General features: G+C 37.8%; 1 protein-coding gene across 2 annotated transcripts in view; it reads left to right on the forward strand.

The window, feature by feature from the left end:
- Nucleotides 1-18,931, forward strand: part of SERGEF (secretion regulating guanine nucleotide exchange factor) — a 91,152-nt gene extending 72,221 nt beyond the window's left edge. For both annotated transcript variants that reach the window (XM_058158518.1, XM_058158526.1), the window contains one exon: nt 14,230-18,931. In XM_058158518.1, the coding sequence (XP_058014501.1) occupies nt 14,230-14,423 (194 nt within the window). In that variant the 3' untranslated portion in view covers nt 14,424-18,931. The remainder of the gene's footprint in view (nt 1-14,229) is intronic.
- The last annotated feature ends 480 nt before the right edge of the window (nt 18,932-19,411 follow it).

Below are 19,411 nucleotides of genomic sequence, written 5' to 3' on the forward strand. Positions count from 1 at the left end.
TTATTATAATACAAGAGCTGAAGTTTATTTAACTTTTTATTTAGAAATGGTGTCTTATTCTTGAGACAATTATGTTGCCATGGAGAAGATATACCTTTGAATTTATCCTGTAGATGTGTAAGGGAATGTATTTTAATTCATTTGCCACTCTCACTTGTGGCTATGTCAGCCCTCTTATGGGACATGTCTTAGCTCACCATTGCCTCACCTGAAATGTCAGGCAATGTAGGACATATTGATGTATTTGGGGAAGCAGCCTAAAATGCTATGTGTTGGCAATCTTGTGGCTCCACTTTATATTAATTCTCCAGTTTCCTATGGAACCACCCCTTTACTTTGGTCTCTGAACATTTTGCCTGCCAAATAGTTCCTTGTTGGCTACAAAGAAGACTGGATGTCAGTTTTGGAAGACAGTTTTCTTTTTTGCTTCTTAACTGCCACATATTTTAGCTGGGGAAGTTGGGAGGGGGTTGTTGTTGGAATGGTAGAAAGTTAGTCATAACAACATTCCGTATTCAAGGACATCCTGCGTCTGATGGAGACTGCCTGACGGTTGTATCCAATTGAGTGTGAAGAGTTGATTGGACAATGTGATGAACTTGTGGGTGTGGGGCAGGGCTGTGAACTGTCAACTGGGTGTGGAAAACCTGGAAGCTTTCAGATTCGGGTTTTCCCAGCTATGCCAACATGACATCTCTAATAAATTGGAACTCTGAGAAACCTCAAGCCTCAGGGCTTTATTTTGTTGGGGGTGTTCCTTGGAACCCTGACACCGGAACTCCAGTTTCCAGAGCTATATTTTATTAAAGAGGTGGTCATCCCTTCTGTCTAAAGAGATTTAAGGGATTTTTTGTAGGGTTCCTTCATGTCCTGGTTATATATAACATATGTATGTATGTATGTATGTATGTATGTATGTATGTATGTATGTATGTGTGTATGTATGTATATGGTGGGTTGGGCTGAGAGAGATTGGCTGAATCAAAGTCATCCATCTGGCTTTCATGATTAATTATATAACAATGCATGTGTGAGAATAAAAGGAATAGTTTATGAATGGTTCAATACTGAGTAGAAGGATGTGTGATGCCATTTTGGTTGCTTAATGAATTTTTGGAAAAATATGCACGGAATTCATTAGAGGTATCTTGGTTGATGATGCAGAAGTACATGCACTTGCAGATGTTGGCTGAAAACCCAAATATTTTCAGTAAATGTGGAACAGAGAATTAATGTTTTGAGACCCAAGATAGTTGTGCTTGACAAGAATGAATGATTGCAAGTTCTAAATGAAAAAAAAAATAGAGGAAATGGGTAGAATGTGAATTAAACATGGGAATGGAAAAAATTGAGATACAGAAGGTAGTATTTGATTTAGTGTGAGGACTGAATGTTTAGTCAAAAGATGCAAAAATGCATGTATCTGCCTGCTTTGTTTGTGAAAATGATAGTTGGGTATATAAAGATGAACATAATAAATTGAATACAGTGGGATGGGATACTTTAAAAAGTGTGAGAAACCAAAATGAGACAGGGCCAAGAATGAATGGATGCTGAATACATGTGAACTGAATACAAAAGTAGACAACTAATATGAAAGAAGTATTTGAGTTGTTCAATTATCTAAACATAATAGATGGGGAACAAACTGCAAAACAAATACATGAAAAGGAATAAATGGCTCAAAAGGAAAAGGAAGACCAATATAGTTGTGTTTGAATTAAATTGATAACATTCTAAAAGAAAAAAGTGTGAGAACTTTTAAGACACAAAAGGCCATGTCCATAGTGTTGTATGAATGCGGGAGAAGGATGGTTTGCAAATATAGTAAAGTATACAGAAGCATAGCAAATAATATAAATTAGTTTTTGCTGTGTTTCTTTTCATTTATTTAACCTTTTGGCTTACTATTTCTTACTTTGCACAAAGCATAATGTTGGTTATCCTAAAAAGGAAGAGCTTGTAGGTATGTTTGCATGTAAGCTATGAGCATGCGTCTAAGTAACTCAACTGGATATTACTGCAGGTTGATGATTTTCCTTTTCATATCATAGATTATTGAAAGACATTGTTTTGGGTAGCCCATAAGAAAGAGCATGACCGTGTCTAAACTGAGGGGCTAGTATTAAACAATTGTTCAAAATTTCTTTCACATTTTGTTGCTGCTTACATTTTTATTTTCAGTCTTTAAATATATTGACAGGGTAGCTCTTCAGGGATGAGCAATCTAAAGACTTGCCGCCTTGTTTCTATAGCAACCCAGCATCTCTGTCCTTTCAAAATAGCAAGTATGCTGCAGGGGTATTAGATTCAGCAGAATTATGTTAACAATTGAGCATCTTTCCATTTCTAAGTCTTTGCACATGAAAATGGGCTGCATTGGCACTTAAGAAGGAAAAGAGAGGGAGAAATGTCTTTTCTCCTGGAAAACTAATTTTCTTAGACAAAAAGATGTTTATTTTTCATATATATATATGTATGTATGTATGTATGTATGTATGTATGTATGTATGTATGTATGTATGGTAAAAGGAAATATTTTGCCATTTCAGATGTGATGTGCTCTTAAAAAGCATGAGATTAGCTGTGGGTTTCCAATAAGATGACAGAATCAATGCCTGCTGTCCATTGTTATCTTCAGTGAATGGTTCTGTATTAAAAACTATCATTAACCTTATATTCAGATCCTCAGTTAAAGGATATACTGGCAGAGCAAATTTCTCGCACCTTGCATGCACTTACATTCACAGACACAATTATTTCAAGAGACAAAAAACCTTCTGTAATTTTAGCCCTTTGATCTTCTGCTCTGTTCAAAATTATTCTGATCTTTGATTTAGCCAGAAAGTGCAGCTGTGCAAGGAATGCTGATCACGCAGCTCATTCCCGCTTCTCCTTCTTTCAATCTTGGTTATTGTTTCATTATCATATTACGTGACAGGGAAATCTGAATTATGTGGTTTAATCATTTTCCTGGATTTTTAGCTGGAAAAGTATTTTTTTTTTTCAATTCTTCAAATTGCCCACGTTCCAACTAAATCAGGGTACTGGTGGTAATGTAAAACTGGTAGATATTTATGCTATGCTTAAATACGTTTTTTTTAAACCCTGGGAAAAAATATAAGCCAATTTAGGCAAGCGAGAAGAGGATGCAGCTATAACTACTTGCATTAAGATTTAGAAACTTTTATGAACTCAGTCTGTCTAAAGGTAGAGTTATATTATTGTCCCAGTTTACAGCTAGGGAGACCTTTGTCTGCTTGATTTAACAATTATTTAAGCAGCCAAATTTTGAGATCCTAGTGCAGCCAATGTCCAACCTGTGGCCCATAGACCACATGTAGTCCTGGAGAGCCTGTAATGCAGCCCCACAGAATTTATATAAAAGAAATAAAAGGCTTGTTATTTATATACATCAACTATATTTTATATGCAGCCCAGGACAATTTCTCTTCACTCATTGCAGCCCAGGCAAACCAAAGATTGGGCATCCATATCCTAAGTCTAGAGAAAAGAAGGACTAGGAGTGACATGATAGCAATATTCCAGTATTTTAGGGGGCTGCCACAAAAAAGAGGTGGTCAAATTATTCTCCAAAGCAACTGAGGGCAGGACAAGAAACAATGGTGTTTTTTTGTTTTTTTTTTACATTTATACCCCGCCCTTCTCCGAAGACTCAGGGCGGCTTACAATGTATAAGGCAATACATTGGAAACTAATCAAGCAGAGAAGCAATCTAGAACTAAGGAGAAACTTCCTAATAGGGTTCAATTAGCCAATGGAACAGCTTCCCTCCAGAAATCGTGGGCATTCCAACTCTGGATGTTTTTAAGAAGAATCTAGACCCATGATTGCGAACCTAAGGCACGCATGCCGGAAGTGGCACACAGAGCCATCTCTCTGGGCACACGAGCTGTCGTCCATTGCTCTTCTGGATTCTGGTGCGCATGTGCCCTGGCCACCTGGTGTTTATGTGTGCAGGAATGCCGGAAACTAGAAGAGCAGCCGCTCCGCGTGCATGCGCGCATCAGAAAGATGATCGTCCAGTTTCCGGCTCAGACATGTCTGCCGGCCAACTGGTCTGCATGCGTGCCAGAAACCAGAAGACCGCTGGGGGCTGCACTTGGTGCCTAAAAGGTTCGCCAACACTGGTCTAGACAGTCACTTATCTAAAATAGTTTTCTCCTGCTTGAACAGGGGGCTGGATTTGAAGACCTCCAAGGTCCCTTCCAGCTCTTTGCTATTCTATTCTATTCTATTCTATTCTATTCTATTCTATTCTATTCTATTCTATTCTATTCTATTCTATTCTAGTCTAGTCTAGTCTAGTCTAGTCTAGTCTAGTCTAGTCTAGTCTATTGCATATCCTCTGCTTGTTCAAATCAGCAGAATAAACTTAGAAAAAGAGAACATGTTTTCTCACTGAATTTCAACGTAAGAATAGCTTTTATCATTCTATGTTGATATTTCCACTTGTGGTTTCAGATGTACAGCTGAAGGGAAATAAACTGCTGACTCACCTGGTATGAGAAGGAAAGACACACACGAAAAAAGAGAAAGTATCTCACACCAAACAGAGAGTGCACTAAGTTACATCACAAATAATGGTCCTTTTTGCAACTGAAGGCAGCTTTCGTGTGTTTGTTCTTATTTGCCAAAATAACAGCTGAATAATAAATGCGCTCAGGAAGACACTTTGAAACTTAGCATCCCATAAAACATTAACATCCTATATCTCATCTAACAGACTTTTCACCATTTGCGATATTAAGCAACACCATAGTTAGAGGAGATTTCCCCAATATTCATTTTCACAAAGATGATTAGGGGACTGGAGGCTAAAACATATGAAGAACGGTTGCTGGAATTGGGTATGTCTAGTTTAATGAAAAGAAGGACTAGGGGAGACATGATAGCAGTGTTCCAATATCTCAAGGGTTGCCACAAAGAAGAGGGAGTCAAACTATTCTCCAAAGCACCTGAGGGTAGAACAAGAAGCTATGGGTGGAAACTAATCAAGGAGAGAAGCAACTTAGAACTAAGGAGAGATTTCCTGACAGAACAATTAATAAGTGCCTGCAGGAGTTGTAAATGCTCCAACGTTGGAAATTTTTAAGAAAATATTGGATAACCATTTGTCTGAAGTGGTATAGAGTTTCCTGCCTGGGCAGGGGATTGGACTAGAAGACCTCCAAGGTCTCTTCCAACTCTGTTGTTGTTGTTGTTGTTGTTGTTGTTGTTGTTATAAAATGATTGTATTTTGCTTCAAAGAAATGAAGATCCATCAATAACTTGATGGACGATATTTTTTATTTATGATTCACAATATTATTCCGAAACCTCTTCATCTTGTCGCAGGGGCTCAAGAGCATATTTGGTATTTTGGACGTGTTTTGTGGGCACTCTCACAAAATGGTTACCGGGGTTTTCCAGATCAAGCATAAAGTGACTGTAATGTGGGACTAGCTCACTTCAAAGGGTTTCTCTGCCACACAAGATACCTGCTGTCTGAGGAATGTTCTATTGTGGATTCTTGCTTATCTTTATCCTTTGGGATATTAGTCATCAATTTTTCTTATGAAAACCTATAGCAGAGTCATTGGATGAGAGATGGGTGGCAAATAAATTTTATAAATAAATTATAAGTAAGTAATAGAATCCCATTCCAATTTTCCTTTGGGTTAACTTTAAAACATACAAATAAAGGATGATTGTTTTCCTATTTGAAATGCCCAGGCAAAGAAAAAAGATTTAGACTGCATACTAAAAGTATTGAGAAATAATTGCAAGCATACCATTGTAGACTGGATGTGCAGAGAGAGTCTGCTACAAGAGGAATACAGGGACACCACAAACTGGACATCTACAAATGGTTCATCCTGCTTTTACGTGTAGCTCTTGACTTACAACCATTCATTTAGTGATTGTTCTCAGTTTCAAGGGCACTGGAAAAAGACTTGCAACAGGTTCTTGCACTTACACATAGCATCCCCATGGTCACATAATCATAATTTGGGTGGTTGGCAACTGGCATGTATTTATAATGGTTGCAACCCCCTAAGGTTATGTAATTGCCATTTGTAACTTTTCCCAGCCAGCTTCTGACAAGCAAAATCAATTGGGGAAGCCAGAATTGCTAAAAGACAGCATGATTGACTTAACGGCAATGATTTGCTTAACAACCATGGCAAAAAAGAAAACGTAAAATTGGGCATTATTCATTTAATAACCGCTTTATTTAGTGTTGGAACTTCTGGTTCCAATTCTGGCCATAAATTGAGGACTAACTGTAGCTCACTAAAATGGCCATTTCCAGAATCTCTGTGGAGATTCTCAGTCATCCAGATCATAGTTGTCCCAAAGGAAGAAAACAGGTGTTCCTAAGGAATGAAGGAAGGAAGAGCCTCTTTCCTGAATGCACTGAAGTTAATTGTTGAGGGCCGAGGATAAAGCGTAAGAAAGTGGTATTTTAGTCTAACAAATAAATAGTCTAATAAAATATAAAATAAAACAATAACTCAATCAACTGATCAGTTTCATCAGCTAACAGCATTCATCAATCACAATTACATTACTTATCACGACAGAAAATTGGACAAAAAGTTTAATAACACCGGACAAAGTGGTTTAATTAAAACTGGGTCTCATTTGTGTGAGTTATCTTTCTACAGGCAATGTGCCATGGGATCTGCACATGGGTTGAAGGGATCTGATTGAAAGAGGCACCGTTTTCCAGTGGTTTCCCCCTTTATTATTCACTTAAAAGCAATTTGGTAGAAAGCAATTTCAGCCAAACTTTATTAGAACAGTCACACAGTTTCACTAATTGTTTTGCATTCTCTGTGAACAATTCTATCCTCTCAACCGACAGAATCTGTTGCAGTTCTATTAAATGAGCATGTAAATGAACTCTAACTTCTAGCTCAGAGCTATTTTAAATGCAAATCATATATAAGGTTATATTATGAACTTAAGAAGAGCCTCTTAAGTTCATAATATATAGGATGCACATCTACATCTAATACTAAAGTATTTCAAACTAGAGTTAGGAAAGGGCTTAAAGTTATATTGGTAGCATCCTCCACCAATCAGATTAGCAACTTGTTATCTTGTGGCTTCTTTTTCCCATGTTGGGTAAACCCTTGATCATCTTCTCTTCTGTCATCTTCAAATCCACCAGAAACTCTCTGCATAGCATCTCTCCCTCTGCAGCATGCTTCTTCGGATCATGTCCAAACAATTTTTTTCAGCATTCTTTTTAGCTGCCTAAGAACTAGTCCAGTCCAGGTTTAACATGCCATATTGAGTTTTATTAAAACCAGCAACCCAACCATTTCAGCCATTTGGGCCACCGGCCATTATTTCCATTTCCAGCTTTCTTCTCTTTCCTAGTTGGGTTTCAATCCCACCTCTAATGTCAGTATGGCATCTTTTACTGGTATAGCCGACCTCCTATGAAAGCTTTCCCATGAGAGACAAAACTAAGTCCTACTGTAATCTCTGTATCAGCAAAGTGAAAACAAACTGTTCTGTTTGGGTAAGAATAGGTGAAGATGCTATGGGTGGAACATGGGACTCTCCTCTTTTATGAAAACAGTGGGGACTTTCACAGGTATCAGTGATACACAGTGTACAGATAGCTGTTTCTGGGTCAGTTTCATATGAAGATAGAAAAGGTTGGTGCCTGTTGCATTTAGTGGTTGAAAAATCAAATAACAATGCACAATCCTTTTATTAGGAAGTTCCATTCTTTTCTAATCAAACTATTAGTTAGTTGTATGTCATTGTATTGAATTCATACCCTACAGGTAAACTATAAAGCTTCCATTATTCACTTCAGAGCATAAGTTTCTGTGTAATTTGAGAAAATGCCTCAGACAGAACCGTCCTGAATTCATACGAAGAAAAAGTGAAGGAGGTGTCTTCTGTCAAGATTGCTTTTTCAAATGAAAATATCTTTAGACCAGGGGTGAAATGCTCCTGGTTTGGACCAGATCGGCTGATCCAGTAGCGATGGCAGCGGGTGGTTCGGAGAACCGGTAGCAAAAATCCTTCCCCCATGCCCCTGCCCCTGCCCCCCCCCATGCCCAGCTGAGCCGCACAATCGTCAGAGTCTCTTTTTTTACTTTTAAAAGCATTTTTTTACAACCTCTTCAGAGCCTTTTTTTTTTTACTTTTAAAAGCATTTTTTCTACTTCTTTGGCCGAATAGGTTGTAAAAAATTGCTTTTAAAAGTAAAAAAAAGATTGCGTGCCACAGCTGATCACCCCTCCCCCACGTGCGCTGTTCTACTTACCCCATGCCTCTTTTTGGCAAGCACTGCACATGCTCGCACCTTGCACTTGTGCATGCGCAGCCAGAGAACCGGTAGTAAACCAGTTCAGATTTTATCACTGCTTTAGACCTAATGGGATTGGCTTCTTAGTCTGACCCACCCTATAGGGCTAACAATATCCTTTCCACCTATGGTGGGATTCAACCAGTTCGCACCACTTCGGGAGAACTGGTTGTTGGAAGAAATCATTAGGGCAGAGAACCGGTTGTTAAATTACTCCTACCACTGCTTTCCACTGATAAATACTTTCTTGAAAGATATAAGTTTGGATGCCTACCATCTTTTGTATTAACATAACTCCTCTGATCACATCAGATGTATCAGCAAAGTGAAAACAAACTGTTCTGTTTGGGTAAGAATAGGTGAAGATGCTATGGTGGAACATGGGACTCTCCTCTTTTATGAAAACAGTGGGGACTTTCACAGGTATCAGTGATACACAGTGTACAGATAGCTGTTTCTGGGTCAGTTTCATATGAAGATAGAAAAGGTTGGTGCCTGTTGCATTTAGTGGTTGAAAGATCAAATAACAATACGCAATCCTTTTATTAGGAAGTTCCATTCTTTTCTAATCAAACTATTAGTTGGTTGTATGTCATTGTATTGAATTCATACCCTACAGGTAAACTATAAAGCTTCCATTATTCACTTAAAAGCAATTTGGTAGAAAGCAATTTCAGCCAAACTTTATTAGAACAGTCACACAGTTTCACTAATTGTTTTGCATTCTCTGTGAACAATTCTATCCTCTCAACCGACAGAATCTGTTGCAGTTCTATTAAATGAGCATGTAAACGAACTCTAACTTCTAGCTCAGAGCTATTTTAAATGCAAATCATATATAAGGTTATATTATGAACTTAAGAGGAGCCTCTTAAGTTCATAATATATAGGATGCACATCTACATCTAATATTAAAGTATTTCAAACTAGAGTTAGGAAAGGGCTTAAAGTTATATTGGTAGCATCCTCCACCAATCAGATTAGCAACTTGTTATCTTGTGGCTTCTTTTTCCCATGTTGGGTAAACCCTTGATCATCTTCTCTTCTGTCATCTTCAAATCCACCAGAAACTCTCTGCATAGCATCTCTCCCTCTGCAGCATGCTTCTTCGGATCATGTCCAAACAATTTTTTTCAGCATTCTTTTTAGCTGCCTAAGAACTAGTCCAGTCCAGGTTTAACATGCCATATTGAGTTTTATTAAAACCAGCTGCCTGCAATTACTGCAGGTTCAAGCCCCACCAGGTCCAAGGTTGACTCAGCCTTCCATCCTTTATAAGGTAGGTAAAATGAGGACCCAGAGTGTTGGGGGGGCAATAAGTTGACTTTGTAAATATACAAATAGAATGAGACTATTGCCTTACACACTGTAAGCCGCCCTGAGTCTTCGGAGAAGGGCGGGATATAAATGTAAACAAAAACAAAAAAATATTGCCTATGAATCTATGGAATGTTGGAAGAGCTCCATTTATAGCTGAAAGCATAAACATGTTACAGTCCTTCAGATGCACTCCAGCAGTTTGAGCCTAATACTGCATGACAGAGTGAGCTTCCGTCACTTGCCTCAGCTTCTGCCAGTGTAGCAGTATGAAAGCATGCAAATGCAAGTAGATAAATTGGTACTACTCCAGTGGGATTAAAAGCGAAGGCAAGAAATCAACCCATGCCAGATCTGCCCAACTTGAAGAGAAAACTGGCAGAGAAAAAAAAGATCCTGAAGATGTTGACTTTCCTGCAGAACACCATTAGTTGCTTTGTGTGCAGAACTAGTTCTCCCCCTGTGTTGCACCCTAGATATTGTGCGAGCGTGAACTGAATCAACTAGCAATCTTAGGCAGCCAAACTACTATTCTGCATTAACATTTCAGACTCCTGACTTAATGTACCATTGCCATATGCTATGCAAATAAATAAAAGGTGCAGCAAAATATATTTTCTCTTTGGAGATTTCCTTGAAGGGAATTCACAACTATCCCTTACATAAATTTATAGTAAATAAGTATTTTGTCCCATTGTAGCTGATACAGAGATAATCTACTTTTGGCATAGGGTAACAAACTTGACTGAGCTCAATTGGCTCTATACAAAAATCTAACTTCACAATTTAGCTTGGGAATTAAAAAATACACGTGACATGCACATGATCAATGGCACCTAACTGTACTTTGTTTTGTATATTTTTGCTCTTTGTTCTGCAGTGTGTTTCTGATTCTTTGTGAAATGCTTTAAGATTTTGTGTTATTGGTTTTGTGTCCTTTGTATCAAGCATGCACTATACTAATTCTGTCGTGCCTGATTTAGTTGTAAATTCTTTGAATTTTTTCTAGTAGTATTTCTGCTTTTTCTATGAAAATAAAATCATTTCTATACATCTGACAAAGGGCCACACAATTGCTTTGCTTAACTTTTTTGAATTGTGAGCTACACAATTCAGTTATTGTGAAATAATTAACTCTTTTCTCTCAACCCATCTTCTCAAGTAGTTTGTAAAATAGACTTAGTTCTTTCACCCCTAAGTCTGTTTTGTAGTTAAAAGATCCCATTCTCTGGATTAGGGTAAATGGCTCTTATCACATACTGTAGTTCACAGTTTACATTCCTGAATATCAACAAAAGCAACATTTGTAGAGATTTCATTGCAGCTTTAATATAATGACAATGACATTCCTTGGGGTCTTGCACAGGTTTAACATTATCCTATACCATTGAGGTGATACCATTTCCTCCTTTGTGTGACAATATAGTCCACTAGGTCTTTGGATCTGGCATTTCACTGGTCCGTCCTTCATGACAAGAATGCTTTTGGTTTTGTCCCATTCAACTTGACCTGAATCCAAGTGGATGTACAAATGCTTTAACCAACTGGATGGACTGGGGTTTGATCCAAGAGAATTTCACCAGGGACTTCCTCACTATTGTACACTTGAGCAATTTGTCAGCAATATTTTTCTGTTGTGTGACTGTGCACAAGGAATTTGCCTCTGGGCATTTAGTACTAGAATCTGAAATCACAAGCATATATTGATTTCTTCTAGCTGACTATGGAAAAAAAACAGCTAGAGCCATAACAATTCTAGAAAATAAAGTAGGAATCAAGGGGATTCTTTCCATAAGTGTCTTATATTATTTCCCCCCTCTTAGGTTTTATATAGTGATGTTTTTGGCAAGACTGGAAATTAATATACTTGGCTAATAGTATATGTCCCTAAGCCTCATTGGAAATTTTTTTCTTTCCACATGTGACTTGAGATTTTCACTGTCAAAATTCAACAAATCTTTTATAAAATACTGGGAAATTGCAGTCTGCTCTTTCAGAATGGAGCTCCTCCTAAGCTCTACAAAACAAAGTTTCTCAACCTTGACATGTGTGGACTCCAACTCCCAGAATTCCTTAGCCTACTTGGGGAATTCTGGAAATGAAGTCCACACATCTTAAAGTTGATATGGTTGAGAAATACGGCCATAAAGATCTCCTTTTTCCCAAAGACAGCTGATGTAAACAAAGCTGCTTCTTGCAATTAGAAAAGACATTGGCTCCCTGGTGGTTGAAGTACTCCCCAAGATGCTGTTAGAAATTTGTTTGGTTTTTATTGTTCAGCTGAATTTTCTTCCCTGGAGAAATCTATTCAATACTAAATGTCATGTAGATAGTTTAATGAAAGTTTTTTTTTTAAAAAGAATCATTTCATTTGTAAGTATTTTTCTTAGATGGTATGTGCTAAAAAGAGCATTAGAGTAGCTGAAATAATTCTCCCACAAGCAAATTGCTTCTTTTCAGACAAAGAGTTCCCTTTGGCATCATATTATTTTAAGTGTCTGAGAATTTCATACGGAATTTCTATCTCTAAATACCACTAACAGTCAATCTTGGTTCTTGATCAGACAAAGGATAGTGAAGATATCATGGAAAATTGTGAAATGTTATATGAGCAAAATTGGATTGCACATTATTCTCTTTTTAACTGAACTATTACAAATGATCCCCAATGTAGTAATCATTTCAATTGCAGTCCCTGCATCATAATTTTCAATCCCTGTGAAGGTCTGTAAATTAGCATAGGTAGTCCTCGACTTGTGACCACAATTGAGCCCAAATTTTTTGGTGGCTAAGCGAGACAGTGGTTAAGTGAGTTTTGCCCCATTTTATGATCTTGAACAGTTGTTGTTAACACAGTTGTTAAATGAATCTGGCTTTCTCATTGGCTTTGCTGGTCAGAAGGGCACAAAAGGTGATCATGTGATCCCAGGACAGTGCAACTGTCATAAATATGAACCAGTTGCCAAGCATTTGGATTTTGATCGTTGTGACCATGGGAATGTTGCAGTGGTCCTAAGTGTGAAAAACAGTCACAAGTCACTTTTTTCAGTGCTGATGTAACCGCGAATGGTCACTAAATGAATGGTTGTAAGTCAAGGACTATGTTTATACCTTCTTTTTCTTCATTTTTTTTTTTTAGGATGGCAAGGTTAGTGAGCTTTGCCAAGTATGATTCACTAGGATTTTGGATGTTACGATTTTTCACTGGCTGCTTTAATACGCTGATTATTTTTCTTTCCACATGTGACTTGAGATTTTCACTGTCAAAATTCAACAAATCTTTTATAAAATACTGGGAAATTGCAGTCTGCTCTTTCAGAATGGAGCTCCTCCTAAGCTCTACAAAACAAAGTTTCTCAACCTTGACATGTGTGGACTCCAACTCCCAGAATTCCTTAGCCTACTTGGGGAATTCTGGGAAATGAAGTCCACACATCTTAAAGTTGATATGGTTGAGAAATACGGCCATAAAGATCTCCTTTTTCCCAAAGACAGCTGATGTAAACAAAGCTGCTTCTTGCAATTAGAAAAGACATTGGCTCCCTGGTGGTTGAAGTACTCCCCAAGATGCTGTTAGAAATTTGTTTGGTTTTTATTGTTCAGCTGAATTTTCTTCCCTGGAGAAATCTATTCAATACTAAATGTCATGTAGATAGTTTAATGAAAGTTTTTTTTAAAAAAAGAATCATTTCATTTGTAAGTATTTTTCTTAGATGGTATGTGCCAAAAAGAGCATTAGAGTAGCTGAAATAATTCTCCCACAAGCAAATTGCTTCTTTTCAGACAAAGAGTTCCCTTTGGCATCATATTATTTTAAGTGTCTGAGAATTTCATACGGAATTTCTATCTCTAAATACCACTAACAGTCAATCTTGGTTCTTGATCAGACAAAGGATAGTGAAGATATCATGGAAAATTGTGAAATGTTATATGAGCAAAATTGGATTGCATATTATTCTCTTTTTAACTGAACTATTACAAATGATCCCCAATGTAATAATCATTTCAATTGCAGTCCCTGCATCATAATTTTCAATCCCTGTGAAGGTCTGTAAATTAGCATAGGTAGTCCTCGACTTGTGACCACAATTGAGCCCAAATTTTTTGGTGGCTAAGCGAGACAGTGGTTAAGTGAGTTTTGCCCCATTTTATGATCTTGAACAGTTGTTGTTAACACAGTTGTTAAATGAATCTGGCTTTCTCATTGGCTTTGCTGGTCAGAAGGGCACAAAAGGTGATCATGTGATCCCAGGACAGTGCAACTGTCATAAATATGAACCAGTTGCCAAGCATTTGGATTTTGATCGTTGTGACCATGGGAATGTTGCAGTGGTCCTAAGTGTGAAAAACAGTCACAAGTCACTTTTTTCAGTGCTGATGTAACCGCGAATGGTCACTAAATGAATGGTTGTAAGTCAAGGACTATGTTTATACCTTCTTTTTCTTCATTTTTTTTTTTAGGATGGCAAGGTTAGTGAGCTTTGCCAAGTATGATTCACTAGGATTTTGGATGTTACGATTTTTCACTGGCTGCTTTAATACGCTGATTATTTTTTTCTTTTCATTTTACTTAGGTAACCGGTGTTTTTCCTGGGGATGGAACGAGCATGGCATGTGTGGCAATGAAACAGAAGAATATGTTTGTCTTCCTCAGCCTGTGGAATCTCTTAGTTCTTCAGAGCTGCTTTTAATTGGATGTGGAGCCGGACACTCCTTAGCATTTTGCTCTTTACCAAGCTTAGACATAGCACCCTCTGCACAATTTTAAATTCACCCTGAGGTTTGTCTTTGGTTAATAGAATGCAGTTAATGTCAAAGCAATTCAGTCATACTAGCCATGGCAAGATTATCCATATTATATACTGACATAGTCATTTTGCTGGGTTCATATTTAAAAGAAGGAGGAAGATTTTTTTTATTTTTGCTTTTGTTTGAAGGTAGCAAAGTACGAAAACATTTAGGTGTGATGAAATGAAACAGAATGTGCTTTATTTATTGTCAAGCACGACAAACCAGATTTACATGTAAAGCTTCTAATGTACTGATTTATTACAACAGCCTATACACAGGAATCTCCTTATACTAAGAGTTAACACCTGGACAGAACTAGATAAGTATTAATGGCAGACAAGGGTGGGTTGGACTTAGTTCGCTTTTGGCTACAAAATCATTCTAAACTGATGCCTAGTTTAACTCCTCCCCCTGGTTCTGCCAGTCTCTTTCCTACATTTATTGATATCAAGCACATGGTTACCTCAGGTAGTCCTTGCTTAATGACTGCCCTGTTTAATGATTCTTCAAAATTATGATGGTGTTGAAAAAATAATTTCATGACCAGTCCCTGCACTGGCATCCTGCGGTTATAGGATCTCCAATTGTACACCTCATAGCCAGCTTCCAACAAGCAAGGTCAGTGAAGAAGCCAACAATAAAATTATAAGTCACAATCATCTGATGGCTTGCTTAACGACTGTGTTGGTTAGCAACAGAGTCGCCGGTCCCAATTATGATAATTAAGTGTCCAGTTTTTATCCAAGAAAATATACTGGAGCATTAGTCTCAATATTGGAGATGTATAATTGGACCATACCGTTTCATCAATACAAATGCAATCAGATATATAGATGCCTCTCTGAAAGGGTAGAGATGCTGAGGATGGAATTATGTCTGCCAGCGCGGCATAATTCCTACACAACTTCTACAAGACAAAGAAAAGCTAAAAAGATTGCTTATGGGTGCTCTGGATAGCAGTTCCTTATGAGGAAGCCTGCAGTACCCAAAAGGATTCTACAGGCACCTCATGAGTGAAGTGCCCGGAGCCAAGGAAGAACTGACTTGCAGCCTCAATGGAGCCTTTAATGCAGGGGTGAAATCCAGCAGGTTCTGACAGGTTCTGGAGAACCCGTAGCTGAAATTTTGAGTAGTTCGGAGAACCGGTAAATGGCATTTACCAGTTTCTATTCTATTTATATTTCTATTCTATTCTATTCTATTTCTATTTCTATTCTATTCTCTTGCTGGTCCCAGAGTAGGGTGGGAATAGGTATTTTGCAGTATCCTACCCCCAGGAGAGGGGAAGGAATGGGATTTTACAGTATCCTTCCCCTGCCATCACGCCACACCATGCCCACCAAATCACGCCCACAGAACTGATAGTAAAAAAAATTGGATTTCACCGCTGCTTGGATAGCAAGTTCCATTTTCTTAAGCACTTCGTATGGTAGCTATTTAAAAACTAAAGAATTCTCTGGAATAACAGTTTAACTGGACCTTCTGTGTTTAAAAGAAAAAGGACAGATTTTTTCCCCCCAGGAATTAACTTGCAGCAAAAAGCGCATTAAAAGCTTGGATTATAAAAGTTTTAAACAACTATAGGGACCAATAGACTAGGTTCCTGTAAATTTATTAGAAGAGATACCCACAATGGTGGAGTGGAATATGAGGAGAATAGAACTGACTGAAATCGCTAAATTGACTTGTCTAATTAAAGAAGGAACAGCAATATTTTTTAAAATAAAAGAATGGAAACCCTTTATGGACTTTTTGCTGCAAATGGACAAAAGTTTGTGGTTTTGGGGATTTACTGATTAAAAAGCGTTGTTTACAGGAAGACAGGATCCAAAACATATCATTTCAGAGGCTGGAAATGGTGAATAATTATTCTTGTAATGGCTTGCCTTCAGATGTTGTGGGTGCTCAATCACTGGAGGTTTTTAAGAAGATACTGAACAGCCATATGTCTGAAATGGTATAGGGTAGTGATGGCGAACCTTTTTGCTGTCGCATGCCAAAACTGGAGGGAGCGCAGGAGGGCCGCGCGCATGTGTGCCCACACTCATAATTCAATATGCCCTGCCCCCCGCGCATGCGTGTGCATTCCTCCCACATTCCCCATGCTTTTGGCACGTGATGGCATGGTGGACTCGTTAGAGCCGTTTTTTTGTCCTCTCCAGGCTCCAGAGGCTTTCTTGGAACCTGGGGAAGGCAAAAATGGCCTTCCCTACCCCTTCCCCCAGAGGCCGGAAACAGCCTGTTTCCCAATTTCCAGTTCCCAAAAATCAGCTGGCTGGCATGCACATGTGCGCCGGAGTTGAACTAGGGCAACGCTCGTGCCCACCGATATGGCTCCGTGTGCCATAGGTTCGCCATCACGGGTATAGGGTCTCTTGCTTGAGCAGGGGATTGGATTAGAAGACTTCCAAGGTCCCTTCCAATTCTATTATTCTGTTATATATGTTCTGTTATCTGCTGCAAAGAAGATTGGAAGTTGGTTCTTTAGATATCTTTCTTCTTCTTTGCCTCACTTTTTGATTTATTTTTTTATATCTCTTACACACATGCATATATACACACATAAGCAATCAAGTATGTAGTAGAATATGTTGCCAAACTCATAGTTCCTTTTTACCTCTCTACATTTTACTGGCTATTGACTGGATGTTTTGCTGGGTCACGAATCCAGATGGTATTTTGAAAGGCCTTTGAATTAGTTCAATAGCTAAGTGGCAGCATTACTTTTCTTTTGTTCTTTATTTCATTTCATTCCTGGATTGAATGCCCATCTCCTATATTTTATAAGTCAAACTCCTGAATATATTTATTAGAATTGTGCAGCCCTTTTGATTCAGTTTCAATCATAAGCAGGTCTGTGAACGTAACACCTTCGTCAACTTCCGGACCTCCGAACCTTTTGCCGCGAGCTTAAAACTCATCTATTCATCTGCGCAGGACTGGACTAGATTTTAGATTTTAAATTTAAACTGGTTTTAATGGGTTTTATTATGTATACTGTTATTTTAATTATTTGGCTATTTGGAATAAGTTTTTTAATTGATGTTTTATTTTGTATCTATATGTATTTTTATCTGCCTGTAAACCGCCCTTAGTCCCTAGGGAGATAGGGCGGTATAAAAATACGAAAAATAAATAAATAAATAAATAAATAAATAAATAAATAAATAAATAAATAAATAAATAAATAAACACCTGCCTATAACCTTCATGTCTTTTCTCAGGATTTGATGGATACCCTGTGAGAGATAGGGAAAAATATGGCTGCCTTAAAGAGTTGCTACATTTGCTCTCCTGTGCCTTCTAAAGCCCTTTTTTGGAATTGAATCATAGCCTTTATATGTATATATTAGGTCGTAGAAGGGGCATAAAGATAATAGCAGCCTTCACAAATTAGCTAGTTAATAAAAAAAAGTTTTACTTTCCTGGACTGGAGTTCATCATATGTATAAAAAGCAGAAACTTTGGAGTTCTGTGCCACATCAACTGCATCAGTGATAACAGTACTCTACCAATCCAGGATTTTGTGTTAATAGTCTGATACGCTATAAGCCTAATCTGTTCCATCTGTTTACAAGCAATTTATTCAGAAAGCCAATTAAGACAGATTAGCAAAATCTGTTTAGCCATTTGTGATCTCTGTTACTTTACCTGTAGGCATGTTACCAGAAATTATTGCGGTGACTACTCCTTTTATACAGTACATACCCTAGTCAACATAAACCGTAATGTATGTACACAAATATATTTGGTAGAATGCAGTATTGCAGGCTAATTCAATGCTCACTGCCAGGAGTTCAGTCCTGATGGGCTCAAGGTTGACTCAGCCTTCCATCCTTCTGAGGTTGGTAAACTGAGGACCCAGATTGTTTGGGGCAATAGGCTGACTCTGTAAACCATTTAGAGAAGGCTATAAAGCACTATAAAGCGATATATAAAATCTAAGCAGTATTACTATTGTTATTGACCTAGTTAACACAGAGGCTACATGGTCATGTATCAGAGATACTCTCGTTCAGGGGTGTCAAATTCGCGGCCCATGGGCCGGATGCGTCACATGCTGGCCACCCCCATCCATTTTAGCAAAGGGGGGGGGAAAGTTGCAATACGTCACATGATGACATGTTGTCATGAGTTTGATACCCCTACATCAACCTCTAGTAGATCCTGCGTTAAGCAAGGGAATGAACTAATTAGCTCCTTCTAACTCAATGAAATTAAATGGGGTGACAAAAAGGTCTTCTATTATGCTTCCTCTCAGATTGCACCATAAAAATTCAATAGCGCAGAAAGATGCTCAAACTGATGAGGAAGATTGCTTGAAAGAAAAAAAGTACAGTATTCATGAGGTGCCCTTCCAGCTGTCTTTGTTTTGTTTTTAGTCATCATCAGTACTCAGAAATCATTTCATAATGTTGAGCATGCTATAAACTATTTTACCCCTTCATGTTTTTGCTGACATCCTTTTGCAGAAGGATTTTTTTTTTTTTAAAAAAATCATGTTCTGCTATTAGGCTTACTTGTATTCAGGCGATTAAACTTTTTATCTCAAGCTCTTGATTAGGCACATGCTTGTTCTATCTGTATATCCTTGGCTACGGGGAAAGATTATGAATTGAATTTTCTTTCACAGCTGCATTTTGTGTCCCTTTTTGCTCCTCTTCCTTTGTTCTTCCTTTTTATTTTTCCTCCTAAACTTGAGTTCATTTAAGGTGTACACCTTCACTGATTTATACTATTGTTAATTCTGTGCTGTGTATCTATTGTTTGTATTTGTTAATTTTTTTGCATAATAAAATAAATAGAATTTCTTTCCTTTTCCCTCCTCCTTTATTTGCATATTATTAACAGTAAAATTATCTGATTAGTTGTTTAATCTGTGTAAGGGGCATCAAGATGCATTTTATCATGTAATTTTTTTTAAACTTTCATTTATTTTTTGAGGGGATTGGCCTTTTGATATGA

The sequence above is a fragment of the Ahaetulla prasina genome, chromosome 1, assembly GCF_028640845.1.
Source record: "Ahaetulla prasina isolate Xishuangbanna chromosome 1, ASM2864084v1, whole genome shotgun sequence".
Classification (NCBI taxonomy): domain Eukaryota; kingdom Metazoa; phylum Chordata; class Lepidosauria; order Squamata; family Colubridae; genus Ahaetulla; species Ahaetulla prasina.